Below are 19,349 nucleotides of genomic sequence, written 5' to 3'. Positions count from 1 at the left end.
CACTTCAATCATGCATACATGAGTAACAAATGATGCCCTTGTTGACTGTAACTAACAGGGGCGTGGCAAGCTTATGAATTCGCCGACTTGTGTACAGTCAGCAAGTGTATAAACTCACCCACTTGTATATGATTAGAGGGGTATGGCAAGCGTATAAACCCACCCACGAGTGAATGGTAAGAGGGGCGTGGCAAGCGTATAAACTCACGCACAAGTGAATTATCAGACGGGCGTGTCAAGCGTATAAACTCACGCACAGCAAAAGGGACATGATTCTGGAGCCTTGGTGCTATGACCTTCACTATATTAAATAAATCTGAAGGTCCTTGTTTTTCGGATCTGACTCTTGATGTGTTCAAGTAAATGACTTTGAATATTATAAATTTGTGTTTCAAGAACACATGTCAGCATTTGAATAATTTTAAAGTCGATCTACACCCAAGATAGCACAGAACCTCAGTTCCCCCGGGAAATCAGACAATGGAATCTCCATTAATAAGTATTAATGCAGATTATATGTCACTTGGAATTTATATTATTCCTGGTTAAAACAGCTTGAAATTTATTCTGCAATCTGATTAATATCTATTGAATTCCAGCAAAATATTTCCAAAGAGAATTGAATTTAATCTAAACCAAAGAAATGTATTAATTGTGCTTTTGATGATTAAGTTAAATGAACATTTGTCAATAAGTATATATAAAAATTCATAAAAGAAGTCAGTATTAAGCTCTATGATAAAGCTTAACATCATTAAAAAATAATTCTACCTTATTTCTCAGAGATGAAATTGCAGATATGAAATTAGATTTGACGAAAAATTTTCATATCATGAAAATTCAGTTCCTTTAAAAGAAGTTATTAACATGAAGACAATGCAAGTGGACCATATTATAAACTGTATAACCTCAGAGCATGTATAATGATAACAATATCCTGGTTGATCATATTGTAACATCAGCTTCATTTCCCATGGGAGAATATCAAAACCACTTGTAAAGTGTTCCCAAATGGAATTTTTCCTACACACAATTAATTTCGGAAAATGGAAATTTTCCATGGGATGGCAATCAAAGAGAAAATAGAACGTCAGTGACAATAACATGTATTATTCTGAAATATTAATGGTTTTACGCCCATTGTTAATAAAAGAAAATATTGTGGATAAAATTTGCCTGCCCTTGCCTGTTGAAAACTGACATTTGTTAAATTTCACAAAGACCACCAACTCTAATCTTTCATGACATCTCATACATCATATTATCAAACTCTGACACACCAGCTTATAAACATTCATTAATGTCGAAGTTTTTTTCTTCATGTTTGAAATAGAAATTAAGACATGTATGACATTTAGCCAGCACTATTCGATGTTACGTAAATAATGCATACACAACAGCAATCAGCACCAACAAACTTACATGGGATTAAGGCTGCACTCTCACAGATTTACCAATTTGACAACTTTTTTCTTCTTCTTTTGTCAGAATCAGCTGTTTTTGGCATCAGTCTTTTCAATTCAGTCAAATAGGATAACACACGCCAAAATTTTCATTTTTCTTAAATGTGTAAGTAATGCCTTTAGCCATAAAATGTCAATTTTCGAATGTAAATATTAAAAACTGTGGTCTGATCTTTTGTCAGCAGTCTTATATCACTAGTTTTCAGACATTTACGCAAATTTGGCTCATTCCAAGACAAAATATTAGAAAGTTGTCAAAACGGTTAATATGTGAGAGTGTAGCTTTAATGCCACAAGGTACCAAACTTTCTATATCTTCATGTCACTTGCTACCTTTTCACCCCATAAAATGATATTTTGGTATGTCAAGTTTTGTAAAATAAGAAATAGCATAACATTATTATGTTACACTGCCTACCTGGTTTTTCTGTTTGAGTAGAAGGACATTGGACATTTTGCCGAAGGGAATGCCGAGCTGGACGACCTCAGAATCTGACACATCGTTGGGCAGGCTACGCAGATGGATCACCTTGGAGGGAGTCATGTTGGTTGTGTGAGAGTTCTCAAGCTTCACCTGAACAAAGACAAGGTAAAGAACATTTTGAGAAAAAAAGACATAAAGAATAGATGTCAGCTGATGATTTTTTACTAATAAAATAGAATGAATGATCAGAGGCTTTGTTCATTTTACTGTGAACTTGTTCATATTTGGCTGGTCAAAGGTAATATCAAAAGTAGCTATGATGGTTTGCTAATGGTGCAAGACGTGATGCAGATAATATACGTATGCTGATCTGTCATATTCTGCCCTTCCTTTAGCAAATATGGGGTACAGTAAAACAGAATAACAACACTCTAGTGTTGGCAATAATAATGATACACAAATATAAACCGGATAAAATTATACCTTTCCTCTCATAACCAGAATAATTTAGTTCACCAAAAAAACAACCTTGTTGGAATTCATGGTAATACAAAAGTAATTTATATAAACTTCAGGACAGTCTAAACAACAGTTACACTTATCAAATAGAAGATTATAAAAAGCATATCATGAAAATGATTTTTTTTTTATTATTGATCACGTCAGTTCAAAGCAATTAATTTATACTGGTATTCTTGTCAACCAATCATCAAACTAATGAAGACAAAGTGTCATCAACATTAGACTAACAAGCGCGTAAAACTATTCTGCGTGCTCGGAAGCAGTATTTTAGTGTTTTATCCAATTTTCGGATATCGTATCTTTCTACCCAGCATAAAGAGTTGTATACCAGACTAGTCTAGCAAGTCATCAACATAACAGACCGACGTGACAGAAATAAATGTACATAACTAGCAAACAACCTCCACTAATTGCTATCAATGGCAGTTCCAAACAGGAACCAGGGCCATTTATTTGTGTGACAAGCCTTTTAAAGAGCATGCACTGCATTGATCGTACAGTGATACTTCTACGAACATGTCTGATGTCATGAGAACTTGTGACACAGGGATGATCAATGACTGTGCACAGATTATACAGATGCGAATATCTGTGGAACAACACGAAACATTCCCAGAAAAAAAGGTCTCACTGTGACTTTAGAAATATAAACGAAAGAGAGCCCGAGCTCTCGTACGTACATTGTGACTTTACAAACATAAACGAAAAAGAGCTTGGACTCTCGTACATAGATTGTCTCTTTACAAACATAAACGAAAGAAAGCCCCTGCTCTCGTATGTACATTGTGACTTTACAAACATAAATGAAAGAAAGCCCCAGCTCTCGTATGTACATTGTGACTTAACAAACATAAATGAAAGAAAGCCCCGGCTCTCGAACGTACATTGTGACTTTAGAAACATAAATGAAAGAAAGCTCGGGCTCTCGTATGTACATTGTGACTTTAGAAACATAAATGAAAGAAAGCTCGGGCTCTCGTATGTACATTGTGAGTTTAGAAACATAAATGAAAGAAAGCTCGGGCTCTCGTATGTATATTGTGACTTTAGAAACATAAACGAAAGAGAGCCCCGGCTCTCGAACGTACATTGTGAGTTTAGAAACATTAATGAAAGAAAGCTCAGGCTCTCGAACGTACATTGTGACTTTAGAAACATAAATGAAAGAGAGTCTAGACTCTTGTATGTACATTGTGACTTTACAAACATAAACGAAATAAAGCCAGGGCTCTCTTATGTACCAATTTAATATTTGCCATATCATACATGCCATAATGAAATAATATTGACATTACTGCACCCAAGATATTACTGAATTTCCCTACAGCTGCCGAGCAATAATGGACAAATAAACATTCTACAATATATAAAATAATACAGTTTGTACACTTATCAAATGACAGGAGGATTCACAAAACGTTTAGAATGCTAACAATTTAGTATAATGCTAATTGCTACGAGTATAAATCATGTGTATGGAACACATCGGGGGGGGGGGGGGGGGGGGGGGTGAGGACACAACAATGTATCACTGCTTCATTATTATTTTCTGTTTTCATCAAAGATATAATTAATAAATTAATTACAAATAAATAGAGTGTCAGAATGTTATGGTTTCCAATTGAGACACCTCAGACTAGGAGGTTCTGGAGTCCCTTAAAATAGCATTTCCTTGTGATCCCAAGAAAATGTTATTGTCAAATGCTTCACTATCTTTGACAATTGAATTGAGGCCAATTCTATAAAAAAAATCTGTTATTTTTACATCTTCCTTTCAATAATAATAAATAGTTATGAACACTTGTTTTTTTTATGAACAGATTGAGAATCATGATCAACTCTAAACTTAGCGGGGTTTGGCTAATTTTGTGTGCCATTAATATTTAATTTATGTTATTAAAAAAGTAGTAGACCAATAGCCTGAATGGATTTATTGAAGAAAATAGTTTGTAAAGGTTTTAAGATTCTGTTTTCAATTAAAATTAGTTCTTTAAGTTCAGCAAAGTGGAGTACAAAACGAACTTAATCTATTTTCTTATTCAAAGTACATGCTAATTCTACATGCCTGGATTATTCACATGTCATACATTCTCAACCTTCAGGGTTATTCTCTTTTCTTCCACTTATTGAAAGGGTTTTATTACTCTGTCTGAATAAAGAAATTGAAACCATTAATTTGGGTATATATTACGTTCATGTAAGCACAAACCTCAAGGTCTATATCAATATTTGTGGTGGATTGTAATCCCTGTGAATTTTGTAACTTATTATTTGACAAGTCTTCTCTACTTACATGTGTGCGATAAAGATCCCTTTTTTAAATAATGCTATCCTACAATTTAACTTTCGCTATGCAAGTAATGTATAATCGTGACAAATATTTTTTGTAACTCAAAAGGAGGGACAAATATTATTTAGTCCGCGAAGTTCAAAAAACTTAATCAAACCACAACCCTACAGGAATTACATTACAATCCTGCTCTATTATTACCATAAATTGTAACCTTTTATAATGTTAATGTAGCATGAAATCTTGCTAAATAGAAGGTGGGTATTTTGAAATATATTTGATTATTTTAGTATCATCAGCCCAGACAACACATGACTTGTACTGTGTTTTAACGGTATTTATTATCAAACTAGGATGTTCTTGCACATGCATGGGGAATAAATAAATACTCCTACATACCACGTTTGTAATTTCATGATTAAGACCCGTTGTATATTTTGTAACATTTTTATGAATTTAATGACAGCTAAGGTTCAAAAACCTGACAAAGAATAACAGGCAAATTACAAATTATTTGAAAATTAGATCAATGATTTATAAATTATGTCATTTAAAATTGTTAGCCTAAAAATAAGTATATAAGGTTTTATTCCCTGACTTTTTCATACCAACAATTCCGCCGAACTCTTGATGTAGTTATATATCGGAAAATACTATCCATAAAAATAATAGATTATTATATTATCAATAATTGTAATAAATGACAAATTTTCCATGATTTTTACCATGCCATAATGTTCTTAAATGTGAGAGCAATATCTTGTCTGTCATTGAAAGCAAACACCCTCTATACTCCCTAATGGTAAGCTGGAGGCAACAAGTAATGGTTGTCCCATTTATCACTGCCAGGGGCTGGGGATTGGGCCCCCAGGGACCTAGTGTTGACACTAAGTTCCAGCAAGATGGATGGAACCTGTCTAAGAGGCTGGAGGCTTCAGATCCTGGTCTCTACTGGAAGTATCATCGCCCTGGCAATGCATCTTGCTTTCAGATTGGGTCTTCCATCTACTAAATCAGGGGATTAGTCGGCCCAAAGCATCTCATCATACTTCTCCTACTTTCGTATTAACACTCCTGTTGCGCAGATGAACACATAGTAATTCAAAACATGAATGTAAAATCTTGGAATACCCCTCATACTACAAAAACGAGGCTTGTTATTGGCCAATTGAAAATTTAACGTGAGAATTTATTGTGATAAAATGTGTACAAAGTCAATGAAACAAGTGACGTCATTGACGGTGTTGCTGCTAAAACAGCTGAAATTACACTATTTTGAGTTGTCTTTAATGCGCTATGAACAGCGTTGCAGTTGATTTATCCTAGAAAAGATTTGCAAATAAGGAGTGTAATCAACATTGAATAATTTAGAAGTGTGGTTCAACTGTCTTAAAACATTTGGTCAGGGCGTTGGTAATCGTGACTGTGCACTGAACAAATGTTTTCATACACCAATAAAAAACAATACTCAAGCATTCAAGTTATTCCACGAAAGATATCTCTACATGAATGTTGTGTGCTTTTTTCTTGTTTTTGTTAAAAAAAAGTATATTATATTAACATATTTATAAGACAAGGCCTAACTGCAGGCCTTTAGAGCAATGGTTTTCAATTGCAACAGCTCTGCCAAATCCATAGGTGGATCAACTGCTCTTCTAGTTTCCAGTTGAAGAACTGCAGTTGAAAAGTTAGGACAAATCAGCAAAGTCCTTCTAATTCAACGCTATAAAACTTCTCATTTTGGTGTAATTAAATCCTATTCATAAGGTTTTCATTTGAAGCGATCACACCATCATACTTTGTTCAAGTTTAAAGTAATCATGTTTTCTTAACAATTTGTGAAGTGTACATGACATTGTATAAACTATAAATATTTTCCTCGTTACTAAGAGCTGAAAGAGTACAATGGAATCTCAACTTAATTTCAGCATGGCTTTTAACCGAGGCCTGAGTGTTTGCCATTAATTTTTTATGAAATCCTTCTCCCAAGATAATTGTTATAATTATCATTCAAAACTGTCAACTCATATTCTATTATGTAAAGTATATAATCCACTCCGCAGAACGTGAGCGTTTCAAATAAAATTCATGTCTAGGATTTGGATTTCCCAATTTTAACTAGTTTGTTAATTAAATTTCGGTTTGGAGGTAACAAAGAGAAACACTTACAAAATTGGTCTACTCTTAAGACAGATGTTAAACTCCAAGATTTTTCATTCGTTTGTAATAAATGTATTGAACATGCTCTAAAAAAACACTAAAGAAACACGCAATTTCATGAAAGGCAATTTTCAGAGTGTTGACTCTTTAATTAAATATCAGCCCAAATAAGCAAACTGAAACTTTATTTCTGACAATTGGCTAAACAATAATTTGTGTCAGAAAACAATGACCCCCCCCCCCTCCATCCTTGACCTGTCTCCAGACTAGCCTTGAGCCCCCCAACCCCACCTATGCCTGTCTGTATGAAGCTTGGTTCTCTACACAGCTTGATCAAAGCCAGGGGAAAAAATACCACCACCCTCTCCCATCATTGTTTCATTCCTGCTCACATCTGCAAACCAACTTGACTTAATTTGCTCTAAAAAAGTTTTAAAAGACTTCTGTCGTTTGTTCTATGGTTATTAAAATAAGCACCAAAGTATTCTGTTCAAGAATTTCTCACACTTATTCTGTTCAGACTTTGCAGTGGAAAGATATATTAGAAATAAAATTTGCAATGAAACATGTTCTATCCCTGAATCAGTTGTCATGATAGTCCCACGCCTGAGAAAAACAGGAACACAGGAGTAATATCTGTGATTCATGCAGCAAAAAAAGAACAACCTTGCTCCTGCAAAACTCATCAACAATCATGCAAGTGCACAGCCTAAACAGATACTGCTGAGAGGGTAATCATTTCATATCCTTGTAATTTCTGTATTAGCTACTGGAGTTCATTAGATGAGAGTGATTCAGCTTCAGTTTGCTATGGTATAGATTGTTCTGAAACAATTGACATTCTTTTGCAGTCATCTGGGCCCACATTCACTCACTCAGTGACTCGGGTTACAAAAACTGAATTTCGAAATGATTCAAAATATCAATAGAATAACTGATTTTGACAAAAGATGTGTGCTTGGTTGTAGAGCGGGTCATTTGTAACACAAACAGCATCTTTGCTCCTGTAATAGCATTTTAGAACAGAATCAGAATTATGCCTCTGATTCTCAAACTCATACTCCAGATGTAAGTTAATATGGGCCCTGCAACTGTTGCTTTGATTGTATGCAGGTACAACCCTGTCTTTTTGGTCACTGTTTTATACTGTTTTGATATCTTTTTAACTCCCTTTAATTATCACCAACATGGTACACAACCTTTTTACCTTGTAAGGTGTGGCTCATGATTAACACATGGCCTCAGATGAAAGTGAAGAATGGAGGGTGAAAGATAATATTTATATGTTTCCAATGAGGTGTTCATTACCTGAACTACAATATTCATAAGCCTGTCACGGTGATGCAAGGGTTTATGGTTAAGACTGATACTCAGGGGTATGGTGGAGATATCACTCACTTTGATCATCAACCTAGGAAATAACTGGGCTGTTTTCTTTGAATAAATAAGTCAACCTTTGATCTAATACATGTATACATGTTTTTGAGATACTGTTGCATCAAACTATTAATCTAACAATTATATCAGTCTCTCAATGTAAATGAGTTGATGAAAAGAAATGAAAAAGATATTATGAAATGTTTGCTAAAAAGCAGACCCATCTTAATATCTAATACATGGGCACATAAAACACATCCTTTATTTGCAATACGATCGATTGGTAGTGTGTGACAGAGTGCTTTGATCCTAGTATTTTTTGTTTCTGTCATACTTTTTATGTCATTACACTACAGCTAAAATGGATATGATTGTCACATTATTACTGTGACAACTGTTTGTATACATTGTCAGCAAAGGCTAATGGCATTGTCAAATTGCAGCATTCCAGACTGACTGACCACCGCCACCTACAAATTGACCACTGTCTGATAGGCTGGACATCACCTCATTGCAGCAGCGGTCAAGCGGTCACTCAGTGTAAACTGTACTTATTTATTGTAGTTGACAAGTAGCACAGTATTGAGGGGATAGAATCAGTTCCATATCAATCATCGGAATACGGACATTCCATCAGTACAGCAATTAAGAGAACCAAAATTGGTAAAAGCATGGACCATAAAACTGATAACAATGACATTTATGAGCTGCATAATTCATATCCAATAAGTGTCTTTGACCATACTTTAAAGTTTAAAAGCTTTGACAAGTGCCATGAAATTAAAGCCATTTCATAAGAAGAATTTGGTTAATTTTTAAGCAGTATTAATCTCTTCAAGAGTATTTCACCTATTTTTGGAAATAATATTTATGAATTATGGATTATGTCGACCTGTCAGAGAGACCGGACTGATTAAAATGATTCTATATAACTGTTAGGTCAGACTACCCGAACTTAACACTTGAACATAACTACATGTTTATAGCAGGTATTTTAATCTACATACTCCCCAGGATGGTCGTTGGTTCGATCCCCGGCTAGCACTCATTGTTCAAGACCTTTGATTACACACAACATCAGACACAGACTAAACATGATTCCTATCAGCAGAGAATCACACTTCAGCTTTAATATAAACTACAATTGGCCCTGTCATACATACCTTTTTGGCATCGTTGACCTCATTCTGTGAGGGACTGTGGCCTGTGCCATTTGTGGTCAACATAGGACTGTGAGACATGAGTTCTTCTGAGCCACGCTGAAAATATACAAAATATAACACACTTAAAATAAGGCTTACAACTGAAATGGTTTACAACAGACATGGTAGGAGAAAACTGTTCTATTTTACATCTTTTCTACTTGTTTTCCAGGAACAGGAGTACAGAGGTTTCCTAAATAATAATACCTGAACTTGTCTAAGTAATTATGTAATGGGACTTGAGCACTGCACTATTATATCTATATTAATGATGTCTGCCTTCCCATCACAGCAAGGTTAGCTGTGTTAGACAATCTCTCATTTTTTCCCACATACAAAACAATTATACACCAAATAAATGAATAATGCATAAAGGACAATCAATGCCACGCCGCATGGAGGATTTGTTCGTTCATGTCCAGTACATGTGAGAAAGCCTCGGGGAGTATAACACTTTTTTAGTGTACCAACTTGTACTTTGCTTCGGAAATCGAGCATAACTGAATACCTCACATTTAACTTATTCACTCAACTAGAAATGAATAAATATGCTCATTTTCTATCATTAAAAACTACTATTAAGCTACTTCTCACGAACATGATACAACAGTTTTTATGAACTCTTCACATTTTCTGATTTAAATTATCATAAGCAATAAAACAGCATAGAAAACCAGAAGAAAGCTTCATTTCATCACTTTCTCATGACATTCATTGACAAAGAAACATAGACCAGGCCCAGAGCACTTATTTCTTATACTATGAATCAATATATAATCAAGAAACGGTATAAATAGAGGATAATTGTTTGTTTCAGTGTAAGATCGAAATATATTTCACACAGTGAGCTCCAAAAGCTATATTTCACCAGTGGCATAGCCGCAAGTCAAATTTTTACTTTAGGTGTTCACAAGGTGAGCATATAATTAATCTAAATAATTGAATTATCATTATAATATGTCTATGCAGATTTCTCAAGCATACATTTTCTTTCAAACCATATCTCTAATAGTGGGCGATAATATATCAGAATATCAGAGTCTATACAAACATCTAAAAGACCAAACACACAAGGAAGCCATTGAGACTGCAATGAACAAGGAATAAACACAATGACACCCTTTAAAGTCCTGCAACCCAACAGAGAGATTCTCTTGAATCCATCTGTATCATACTAAGGAAGCACTTGGTGAAATACTAAGTACTTAGGAACAAAACTAGATTTATGAGCTTCTGAATGTTTTTCAGCATATTAAGTGCACCAGGGTGGCGATATTTGCTTTGTTCTTTTCTGAGTAATAACCAGTAGTGATCATATACTTGCTCCTGTAAATCTGCATCAACTACAAAATTCACAGCATAATGGCACAAAAATATGTGTGTATGTTACAGCTGTATGAGAGATAGAACACCAGATTCTGTAATAATCTTCTGTATAAAGGTTAATACAGTTAAAATATGAACCAGTGGGGGGCTATCTACAATATGGCAAAAAGTTCTGAATCTTAAAAATTGCAGAAGACGTGACTTCAATAGAATGTCTGAATGTATACAGAAAACTCAACAGCTGACAAATTGCCATGTAAAGTTTTCCAAAAAAAATATTCTGCATTGTTTATACAGTTGCACCTGTCCTGCACATTTCGAAGTGGCATGCTGGGCTGCCCAAGTGCATTTCCCTGTGCATGGCTTATCAGTAAAATCCCTGTGAGATTATCATGCCGAAAACAAAGTTATAAATGAGATTTTTTTGACACAAGGAAAACAGTAGCAAGTTCTTCACAGCTTTAACATTCAAGTGGGAGGCAACAGAAACAGGAAGCAATACCAAAACTGAAAGAATTTCTTAATATCGTTGTTTACCCATAGGAAAAACATTATGTTTAATAGCAAAATGCAGGTTTCATATAAATTCATGGTATGTTAAAGTCTTCAAAATTTGTTTCCGACAGTTTGAATCAAAGCCATCACAATAATCTCTTGCATGTGTTATTCATAATAACTTCTATGTTTTCAAGTATTTTTCTCCTCATCATGAGCTTGCTCAAATTCTCCATACAAAAATCATCACTTTGATAAAATCTGTTAGCAATCAAGATTGCAAGATTTCTTGGAAATCTCTCAGAAATCCCCCAACAGAAGAAAACCAACTCTAGCATAAAGTTCCGGCAGAATTGAGCCATAACTAGATATAATGATGGTTAATAGCCCAAAATGACATTTTTCATGCCATTAAAGATGAAAGGCAGAGGAACATCCTATTAGCAGCAAACCAATGATTTGATCTAATGAACCATTAACTGACAGTTATACTGTTACAAATATGGAATATACAGGGCTCAATAATAACCTAAATGACGTTGTTCAATCATCAGTTTAGACTTAAGAAACTTCAGAGGTCAAATGCCAACACCAGAAAATAATATAAAAAATTCGAAAGACATCAAATCTAAAAAAGAAATAACAGCAGGCTACTCCTTTTGTGCAACATACATGTTTATAGCTACTATCATAAGCAAAAGAAAATATTTTTTTAATAGATCAATACTACAGTTACCAATTTGTTTTGAATCCAAATAATAACCTTACCTTCGTCACTTTGAAAATGTTGTTAAAAACCTCACAAGAAAGTCCCCGTTTAAATTAATAATTCAATTAGAGAGGAGAACTTCCTCCAATTAATAAAGAAACTGTTGCGAAGTTAATGAGAAAATTCTCAGTATAATTAAATTCCTTTGTAAGCAAGCTTACAAAAACTGTATCCAACATGGACTCAGTGGAGGCAATGACTTCCACAGATTAACACCAAATTGCTATAACACACAGCATTTGAATCCTGAACTAAATATTCCTCTGGTAAAAATATTATATTTGATATTTCATATAATAATCAGCAGCCAACGAATAGCGAGGGAATTAACATTCCAGAATGGAACAATTATGAGAATAATTTTTCACAGTAAAGCAATAGAATAGTCAGAAAGTGTGATTATTCAAGTGAACACCATCAGAGTTAGCGAGAAACTAGAAGTTGATGCAACTGTTTCACTGCCGGATCACTGTGTACAGCTACTGTATTGGTTAACCTTATCCCAACAGACGCTCATGGTTAACGCTTTGACTTCTTTATTTCACAGCTGATTGGGTTTATTGGCAATATTGTAATTTGCAAATCCACATCAAATTTCCCATTAAGGTAAATGGATTATGCATTGTTGTCATTTAGACTGGAAATAGTCAATAGTCTGCATTATACTTCATAATGATTAAAAAGTTTAAGGCAAATATGAGTGTGAACTTGAAAGCTGGGACAACTGTTAACATTTACTCCTATGTAAAACTGTAATGACCAGGTCTGTGGGGCATAATAGTAGATTCAATTGTTATGCCATTTCCCCTCCAAACCATTCCATACAATTTTCTCTTCTATTCAATATGGTCATGACCGATCTATATCCCCATGCCGTCTGCAGTAATTGTTCTGACTACTGTTCACCATATTCGGCTACATACAGCCTTTGAATTGACACTTAATGAATCTCATTTCCAATAATTTGCGGTTATTTTCCTGCAATCTGTACATTCAACTCCAGGTCTGGGAAGGTGCTACTGGTAATGTAATCAGCCGGGAGAAAGGCAGCCACCTCACAGCATACTGCCCTTCCCTGGTGGCCACTTCAAGGCACACTGACCGTCCCTGGTGGCCACACACATATACATCAATCTCAACTTTATTCCCACCTTGGACAATAAATGTCCTATATTAATCATGTATTTTCGTTTATGATTCATAACAGGGTTGTATAGTGATTAATAGCAGTGTGCATTTTATACCATACAACAAGTACCATAGCTGTCTTCTCTAAGGGAAACACTGAATATAATTAACTGTCTCCTCCAAACAGGAAAACACTGACTATGAATGTCTCCTCCAAACAGGAAAACACTGACCATGGCTGTCTTCTCTTAACAAGAAAAAACTGTTGGAATAATAATCGTAATCGGAAATATTAAGCCTTCTCTAAACCTATTTTGTTAGGCCCCTAGCCTACACTTCATACCAACCAGAGCAACAAACAAACTATCATCTACAATTAGAAGCACTGAAATAAGGCAAAACATATTGATGCAGTCTTAACAGTCATTTTACTGTACAGACTTTACTGGAACAACTTTGGAAATCTGGGTGAAACTATGGAGGGGTTTCCGGAACTCCAGCAAGCACTTCAAACAATGGAGGGCTTGCTGAGAAGCTTGCCAGTGACATATGAGAAACCATTGAGGCGAGGTCTGGCTAGTTTGAAGACTACAACAGTGTTTATACCGGTCTCAACACACACCTTCCCATGTGAATACTGCTGTTGAAAATAAAACTGATACTTAAGTAAACAATGTCAGCTTTCATAAACATAACTACACCAGTAATCTAAACACTTTTTCTTGCAGAAAGAAAGCCTTCAATCAGAGGCAAGTTTCAGTGAAGGGTTATTACCTGGACTCTGAGTATGGCGCATAGTCAGTTGGCAGATTTCATCAAACTTGGAAAGCTTACATCAAGTACTGTCAGAAACTTAATATGAGGTGAGTAGGTTGAAACACCATAGATCTCGCCTTGGATTGCATTTCCAAATTACTTGGAAAAGTGTGCTCTATAATGCATTATTAATAGGAATACCAAGACACTATCACAGAAAAACATCTCAATTACAGTGCATGGGAATTTAGATGGGCTGGCTAAACGGCCATCCAAGATGATTAATATCTTCAAAGAATTATCTTTAACAATTACCCTATGAAAAATGCTGCTGCTGAGCTTAATATCATCAGCAATCAAGCCAGCTTCTATGTATATATGCTATCTTAACATGCAATCCTATAATGAATAGGAACTTTGTGTTGTAACTGCTTGTTTCCTTCAATTTACTTTGTGAGAAAAGTGAAATCTTAGGCGAAATCAAACAATCTGATACCGCTCATTTTGAAGCAAATACACAAATTTTGTGTATATTCATTTCCCATTTGCAAAGCTGAAAACAATTCATCTTTAAAAGAATAAAACTACTGTAATGTATCAAATTCATCAAAACAGCTTTCATCATTGTAATATTATTACAAAGATCATTCTCCTAATGATTGCCCTAATTGTTTCTACATTACCAGAGAATTTCCATTTAATTTCAAACTGGCAAACCTCATAAACTTTCTCCACCAATGAACTGCCTATAATCTTATCACCATAATTTAGATTAAAATGACACTTTTTTATCAGGTAATTTGCATTTAAAAGCTCTGATTGTGCTTTTACATGTTTTGCAATGATTTTATTGACATATGAAGTCTCTTTATCAAAAATATAAGTGAACAGAACAGCAAATAAATTAAGCAAAATGATATGAATAAAATGTAAAACATGTTTGCTCTTAAATCTGTGGAATGTCTTGGACAAATCAATAAAATTATTTCAAAAAGTGATGCCTGATTAAAGTCAATGCTTCATTGGATAGAGATTTTTACGGTGACTTTCACTTAATAATGTCACATCCGACACACAACACACATGATGCATGACAAATGCATTTGACTGGGGGTTCGAATCAATACAGAAATAAGATATCTATTGAAGCATGGATGTCCACCGACAGATGACATTTTCCGTATTCATAAACCATAACTTGTTTCAATAATTCATAATTGTATAAAGTAGCTGCCTGGCTTAATCAATACAAAACAATTGCGAGTCCAATCACATGCACAGTCCAGAAACAGAACAAGAACCTAGAGATGTGATTTCAATGTTGCGAATGGGGATTAACACTGATTGATTCATGTTGACACTGCTTTTATATCGCCACGACAATCACACGAACCCCCGTGACAATATTGCTAATATGGCTGTCCCTGGAAAATGTATTTTAATCTCAATAAGGCCGTCTCTAGTGGTTTAGTGAAATCATGCAAAAGGACAAGTTCCAATAAAGCAAATGGACCGGAGAGTCCCCAAGCTACGAGACCTGATCCCATGGCACCATTAATAGCAGACAGTTTCAGGAAATTTTGGCATTTCGATTTTGCCTTCAAATCAGGGATTTAAAAGCTTTGCATAACGATTAGTGTAATGAAATGTAGGTTTTTTCACACACTCTGTACACAATTCAAAGGATTTTTTTCTAATGACAGCTTCTCTTTTGATTTAATATATCATTGCTCAAAAATCTATTTGATGTCTCTTACATCATCAACTTAATTACCAGAATTCAACCATAAATGGTAACAAAAAAGATTGAAAAATGAGCAGTCTTGATTTTAATCATTATAACAAAACCCCAAAATAATACATCATCAAGTTCTTTACATGAACATTAATCTGTAGAATGTGTGGAATTCAGTTGAGCCCATGCTGGAAGCCTCACCTGCTGACCTGCCAGACTGCCTGAATAAACACTGACCAGGAAATGAGGATTCCATTACCTGCCAATCATACATATGATGAGCCCAGGCGATTTCTTCTCAAACTTTTAACTGGCTCAACAAGGCTTGCCCAGGCTACTTTAATAAACAAGGTCCGGCCAAACAGCATGGCCCCTGAATAGCCTTGTAGCAATATTATTTATAATTACTTCAATTAGGTAGTAAATATAAAAGTCTGCAGGCCTAGCAGCCAATTTAGCGGCCTACAGCCTAACCAGCCAAAGATATAAGCACATGAAATAAAAGCAGTCTGATAAAATTTTAGGAATTCTTAGCATTACGAGATCTATAGCTAGGGGGTTCTATGAACAACTTGAAATATAAATATGTTTCACATGATTTATACAAACATGACTTGTAAATATGCCCTTTGAACTTAACAATCATGTTAATATAACAAACCAGCATATTAACAGGATCATTATAAGGCTCCCATGATCGAATGTTAGAAATGTTTTTAATTGTTGACTTTAAATTTCCATACAATCTACAAACTCATGAATGTGTTAAGAGCAGAGGCATCCAGCAGGCAGGCTTTCAATAACCCCAGGGCCAGGCAACTGGCATGACCTCACCCCACAAAACCAATTAAGTCCTGTTTCTGGGCACCAAAACACTTGAACAGCTCACAGATCAGGCCAGGTGAAACCTGTAGTTTACTTTTTACAAATCTGTTTTTCCTGGATTTGTTTGTATACACACTTCCATTTGCTCCATAAATCTCTGAAATGGATTCAGAGAGCGTGTAAGACCAACTGGCATCTTCTGATACCATCCTACAATAATGCTTACAAGTCCAGTAGTTGCATTATGTTGCTTTTTTCATTGCATTGAACAAGTCAGATAGTGAGTGCCTGTGTTTGCTTTTAAATATTAAACATGAGATAGAATGTAAAGCTAAGTATTTATTACAAGGCTCAACTACTGCTTAAACTGTAAGGTATTTCATATTCTTTCAGATTTTAAATCTCTGAGTAACATCATATGATAAAAATGTGCTGTCAACTCTGTGTGGGAGGAAATAATCTACAAGAATGATTTGCAAGCTAGTTTTCCCTATTGCCAAGGTGTCTTATCTATTATGAAAACATTTTCAGTATGATTTGTCAGTTAATATACAACGTTATCTTGGTCCAAAGACATTTATTATATTGTATAAAACAGTATTCACAACATTCATGTCAGGGTATTGCTCATCAATTAATGATGTTTAACGACCTAACTGAAGTCACCATCATGAGTGGCAGATCTTTTTGGTCTAGCGGAAAGACACTTGCCTGTCAACCAAGTGTTCACAGTTGCAATCCCTGCTTCACCATAAAACATACTTTTCGTCTCCCTGGGGAAAGTGATATACATAAGTGCATGTTCAAGACACAGAAGCTCTATCTGTCTGTGCACTTTGCCCCACAACCTAACAAGAAAGATACTCTCACTGGGGCGGACACCCATAGATATGCCAATGGCATTATGAAATTACCATTCTCCTCCTGAATGAACTTATCATGTGGATTTAACTTGTTTAAAAGTAACTTAGGTGTTCCTTTTTTAAGTATTATATTTTAAAGTATTTTTATAGGACAGAAAAGAAATCGACCAAAATGTCAAGAAAGGATTTTAAATTCCAAATTCTACAGATGCAAGCAAAATCAGCTCAGAGTATGATTAATTATCAGCGACAAACACCAGACATAGATAGAGTTCAGTTGTCTTCATCAAATAATCGCCAGATATCATTGTGAAACATTTGGAAAGATTTTGTTTTTCAACAGATTGAACATTTTTCATTCACTTATGAATTTGATCAATAATTTTAATCTTGCTTAAACCAATTTTGCAAACAAATATAAATCTTTAATAATCTCATTTAAAAACTGGCTTACAACCTTAGGGCAGAGTAAACCTGGGTCATGCTGGAAAATGCTATTTTCACAGGGAAATAGAACTCATTTTTATTTCCTTTACATAAACCAGAATTGACAAGGAACTTTTTGTTTTCTATTAATCTCCTATATTGGAAATTCTCTTCTGAAGAGTTGAACTGAGTAGATTACATTGAAAACGTGTTAAATATTTAACATGTCTGTAATTAAAAATGTTCCTTTGGCTGGAAACACAACCTGAAATGAACAAAGGTTCACACATGCACAAAGAAAGCAGATATTTGAAACAGCATCAAGTATAACAAAATACTCATGATATGTTTGACCAGGACTACTTTTTATTAAACAACTTAATATTCATCATATTTTGATACATTTTACCATACTGTTCAATAGTCAACAACTCAGGCATTACTTATTGTTGACAACATTTGTAGGCTTAATAAATGGAACGAAAAGTGCAGCAATCTACAAAGAATAAATATTTTGAAAAAGAAAATGTTTAAATTAACAGTGTAAACATTCTTATTTTGACCATAAAGGCTACATGGAAAATGTATGTAAAGTAGTATACATATAGAGTAACGACCTTGGTCATAACTAATGTGTTTTTCCAATATCAACTGACCATTAACTAAATAATAGCTATTCATGATATACATTTTGAAGTTTAATTTCAGAGACAACAGAATTTCACAGCAGAGTCTGGGAGTTATCAAGACAGCCAGTCTGCTTATCAGCTGTAAACAGTTGCAACTAATTACCCCCAAAATCTAGTGCATATGCAAGTGCAACAGTTTCCCTTTAAAAATGTTAAATTTTCAAGAACTTTTTCTGATGTAGAAAGAACTTAACTTTGTATTTAGTCTGCAAACTTCTTGAAGTTATAACGCAAATTAAAAGGCTTACAGATAGCTTTTCTGTTTGTTTTGATAAACAATTTTTCAACGGTATGAGCAACACAATTCTTTATTTTAGTACTATTTCCAAACTCAGTTTTAAACTCATGTGGGAAGAGCAATCACATGTTTAAATAACCAGCTATCAGTATTCATTCAGTCAAAACTTAAACTACAAATCACAAAATGACTCACCTTATTAATATGAAGAAAGATGAAATAAAGTGGTTTGAATAAGTCCAACTACTTCCTCTATCAGTGTTCACAGACAGACAGACAGACAGACAGACACTCTGAGGGACACTTGTGAAGATTAAAGAAACAAGAAGAAATGCAGGAAGGAAGAGCAGTCCTTAGTTACGATAAAGCAAGCAGTGCTACACTGTGCGAAGTGAAGTCAATATGTAAACCTCTCCGATCAACCAAAGCAATTTACTTTCCAATCGGCAGATTACCCCTGTATACTATATAAAACTGTTGAATCACTCAAGTTTGTCCTACGCTTTTAAAAATCTACCTAGATATAGCTGTAATGCGGAAGGTATGAAATCACTCATAGATAGGGGAGTTGTTAACAATATCGGAAGAAATAATCGTACAATTGTTTATATATTTTTCAGCATAGCAGAAGATGTTCAACATGGTAAATCTGGCAAGAACT

General features: G+C 34.7%; 1 protein-coding gene across 12 annotated transcripts in view; it reads right to left on the bottom strand.

The window, feature by feature from the left end:
• Positions 1–19,349, bottom strand: part of LOC128214021 (polypyrimidine tract-binding protein 1-like) — an 85,713-nt gene that overhangs the window by 27,285 nt on the left and 39,079 nt on the right. For 10 of the 12 annotated variants that reach the window (XM_052920233.1, XM_052920227.1, XM_052920225.1 and 7 more), the window contains 2 exons: positions 9,400–9,495; positions 1,882–2,037 (listed from right to left, as the gene is read on the bottom strand). In XM_052920233.1, coding sequence (XP_052776193.1) covers positions 1,882–2,037; positions 9,400–9,495 — 252 coding nt within the window. Of the gene's footprint in view, positions 1–1,881; positions 2,038–9,399; positions 9,496–12,027; positions 12,466–18,883; positions 19,108–19,349 lie in introns of those variants that run through there. The other 2 variants (XM_052920235.1, XM_052920236.1) reach the window with 2 other exon arrangements.

Source organism: Mya arenaria, chromosome 13 (assembly GCF_026914265.1).
Source record: "Mya arenaria isolate MELC-2E11 chromosome 13, ASM2691426v1".
Classification (NCBI taxonomy): Eukaryota; Metazoa; Mollusca; class Bivalvia; order Myida; family Myidae; genus Mya; species Mya arenaria.
Note: the sequence above shows the minus strand (reverse complement) of the source record. Positions and strands in the feature narration are given on the sequence as shown.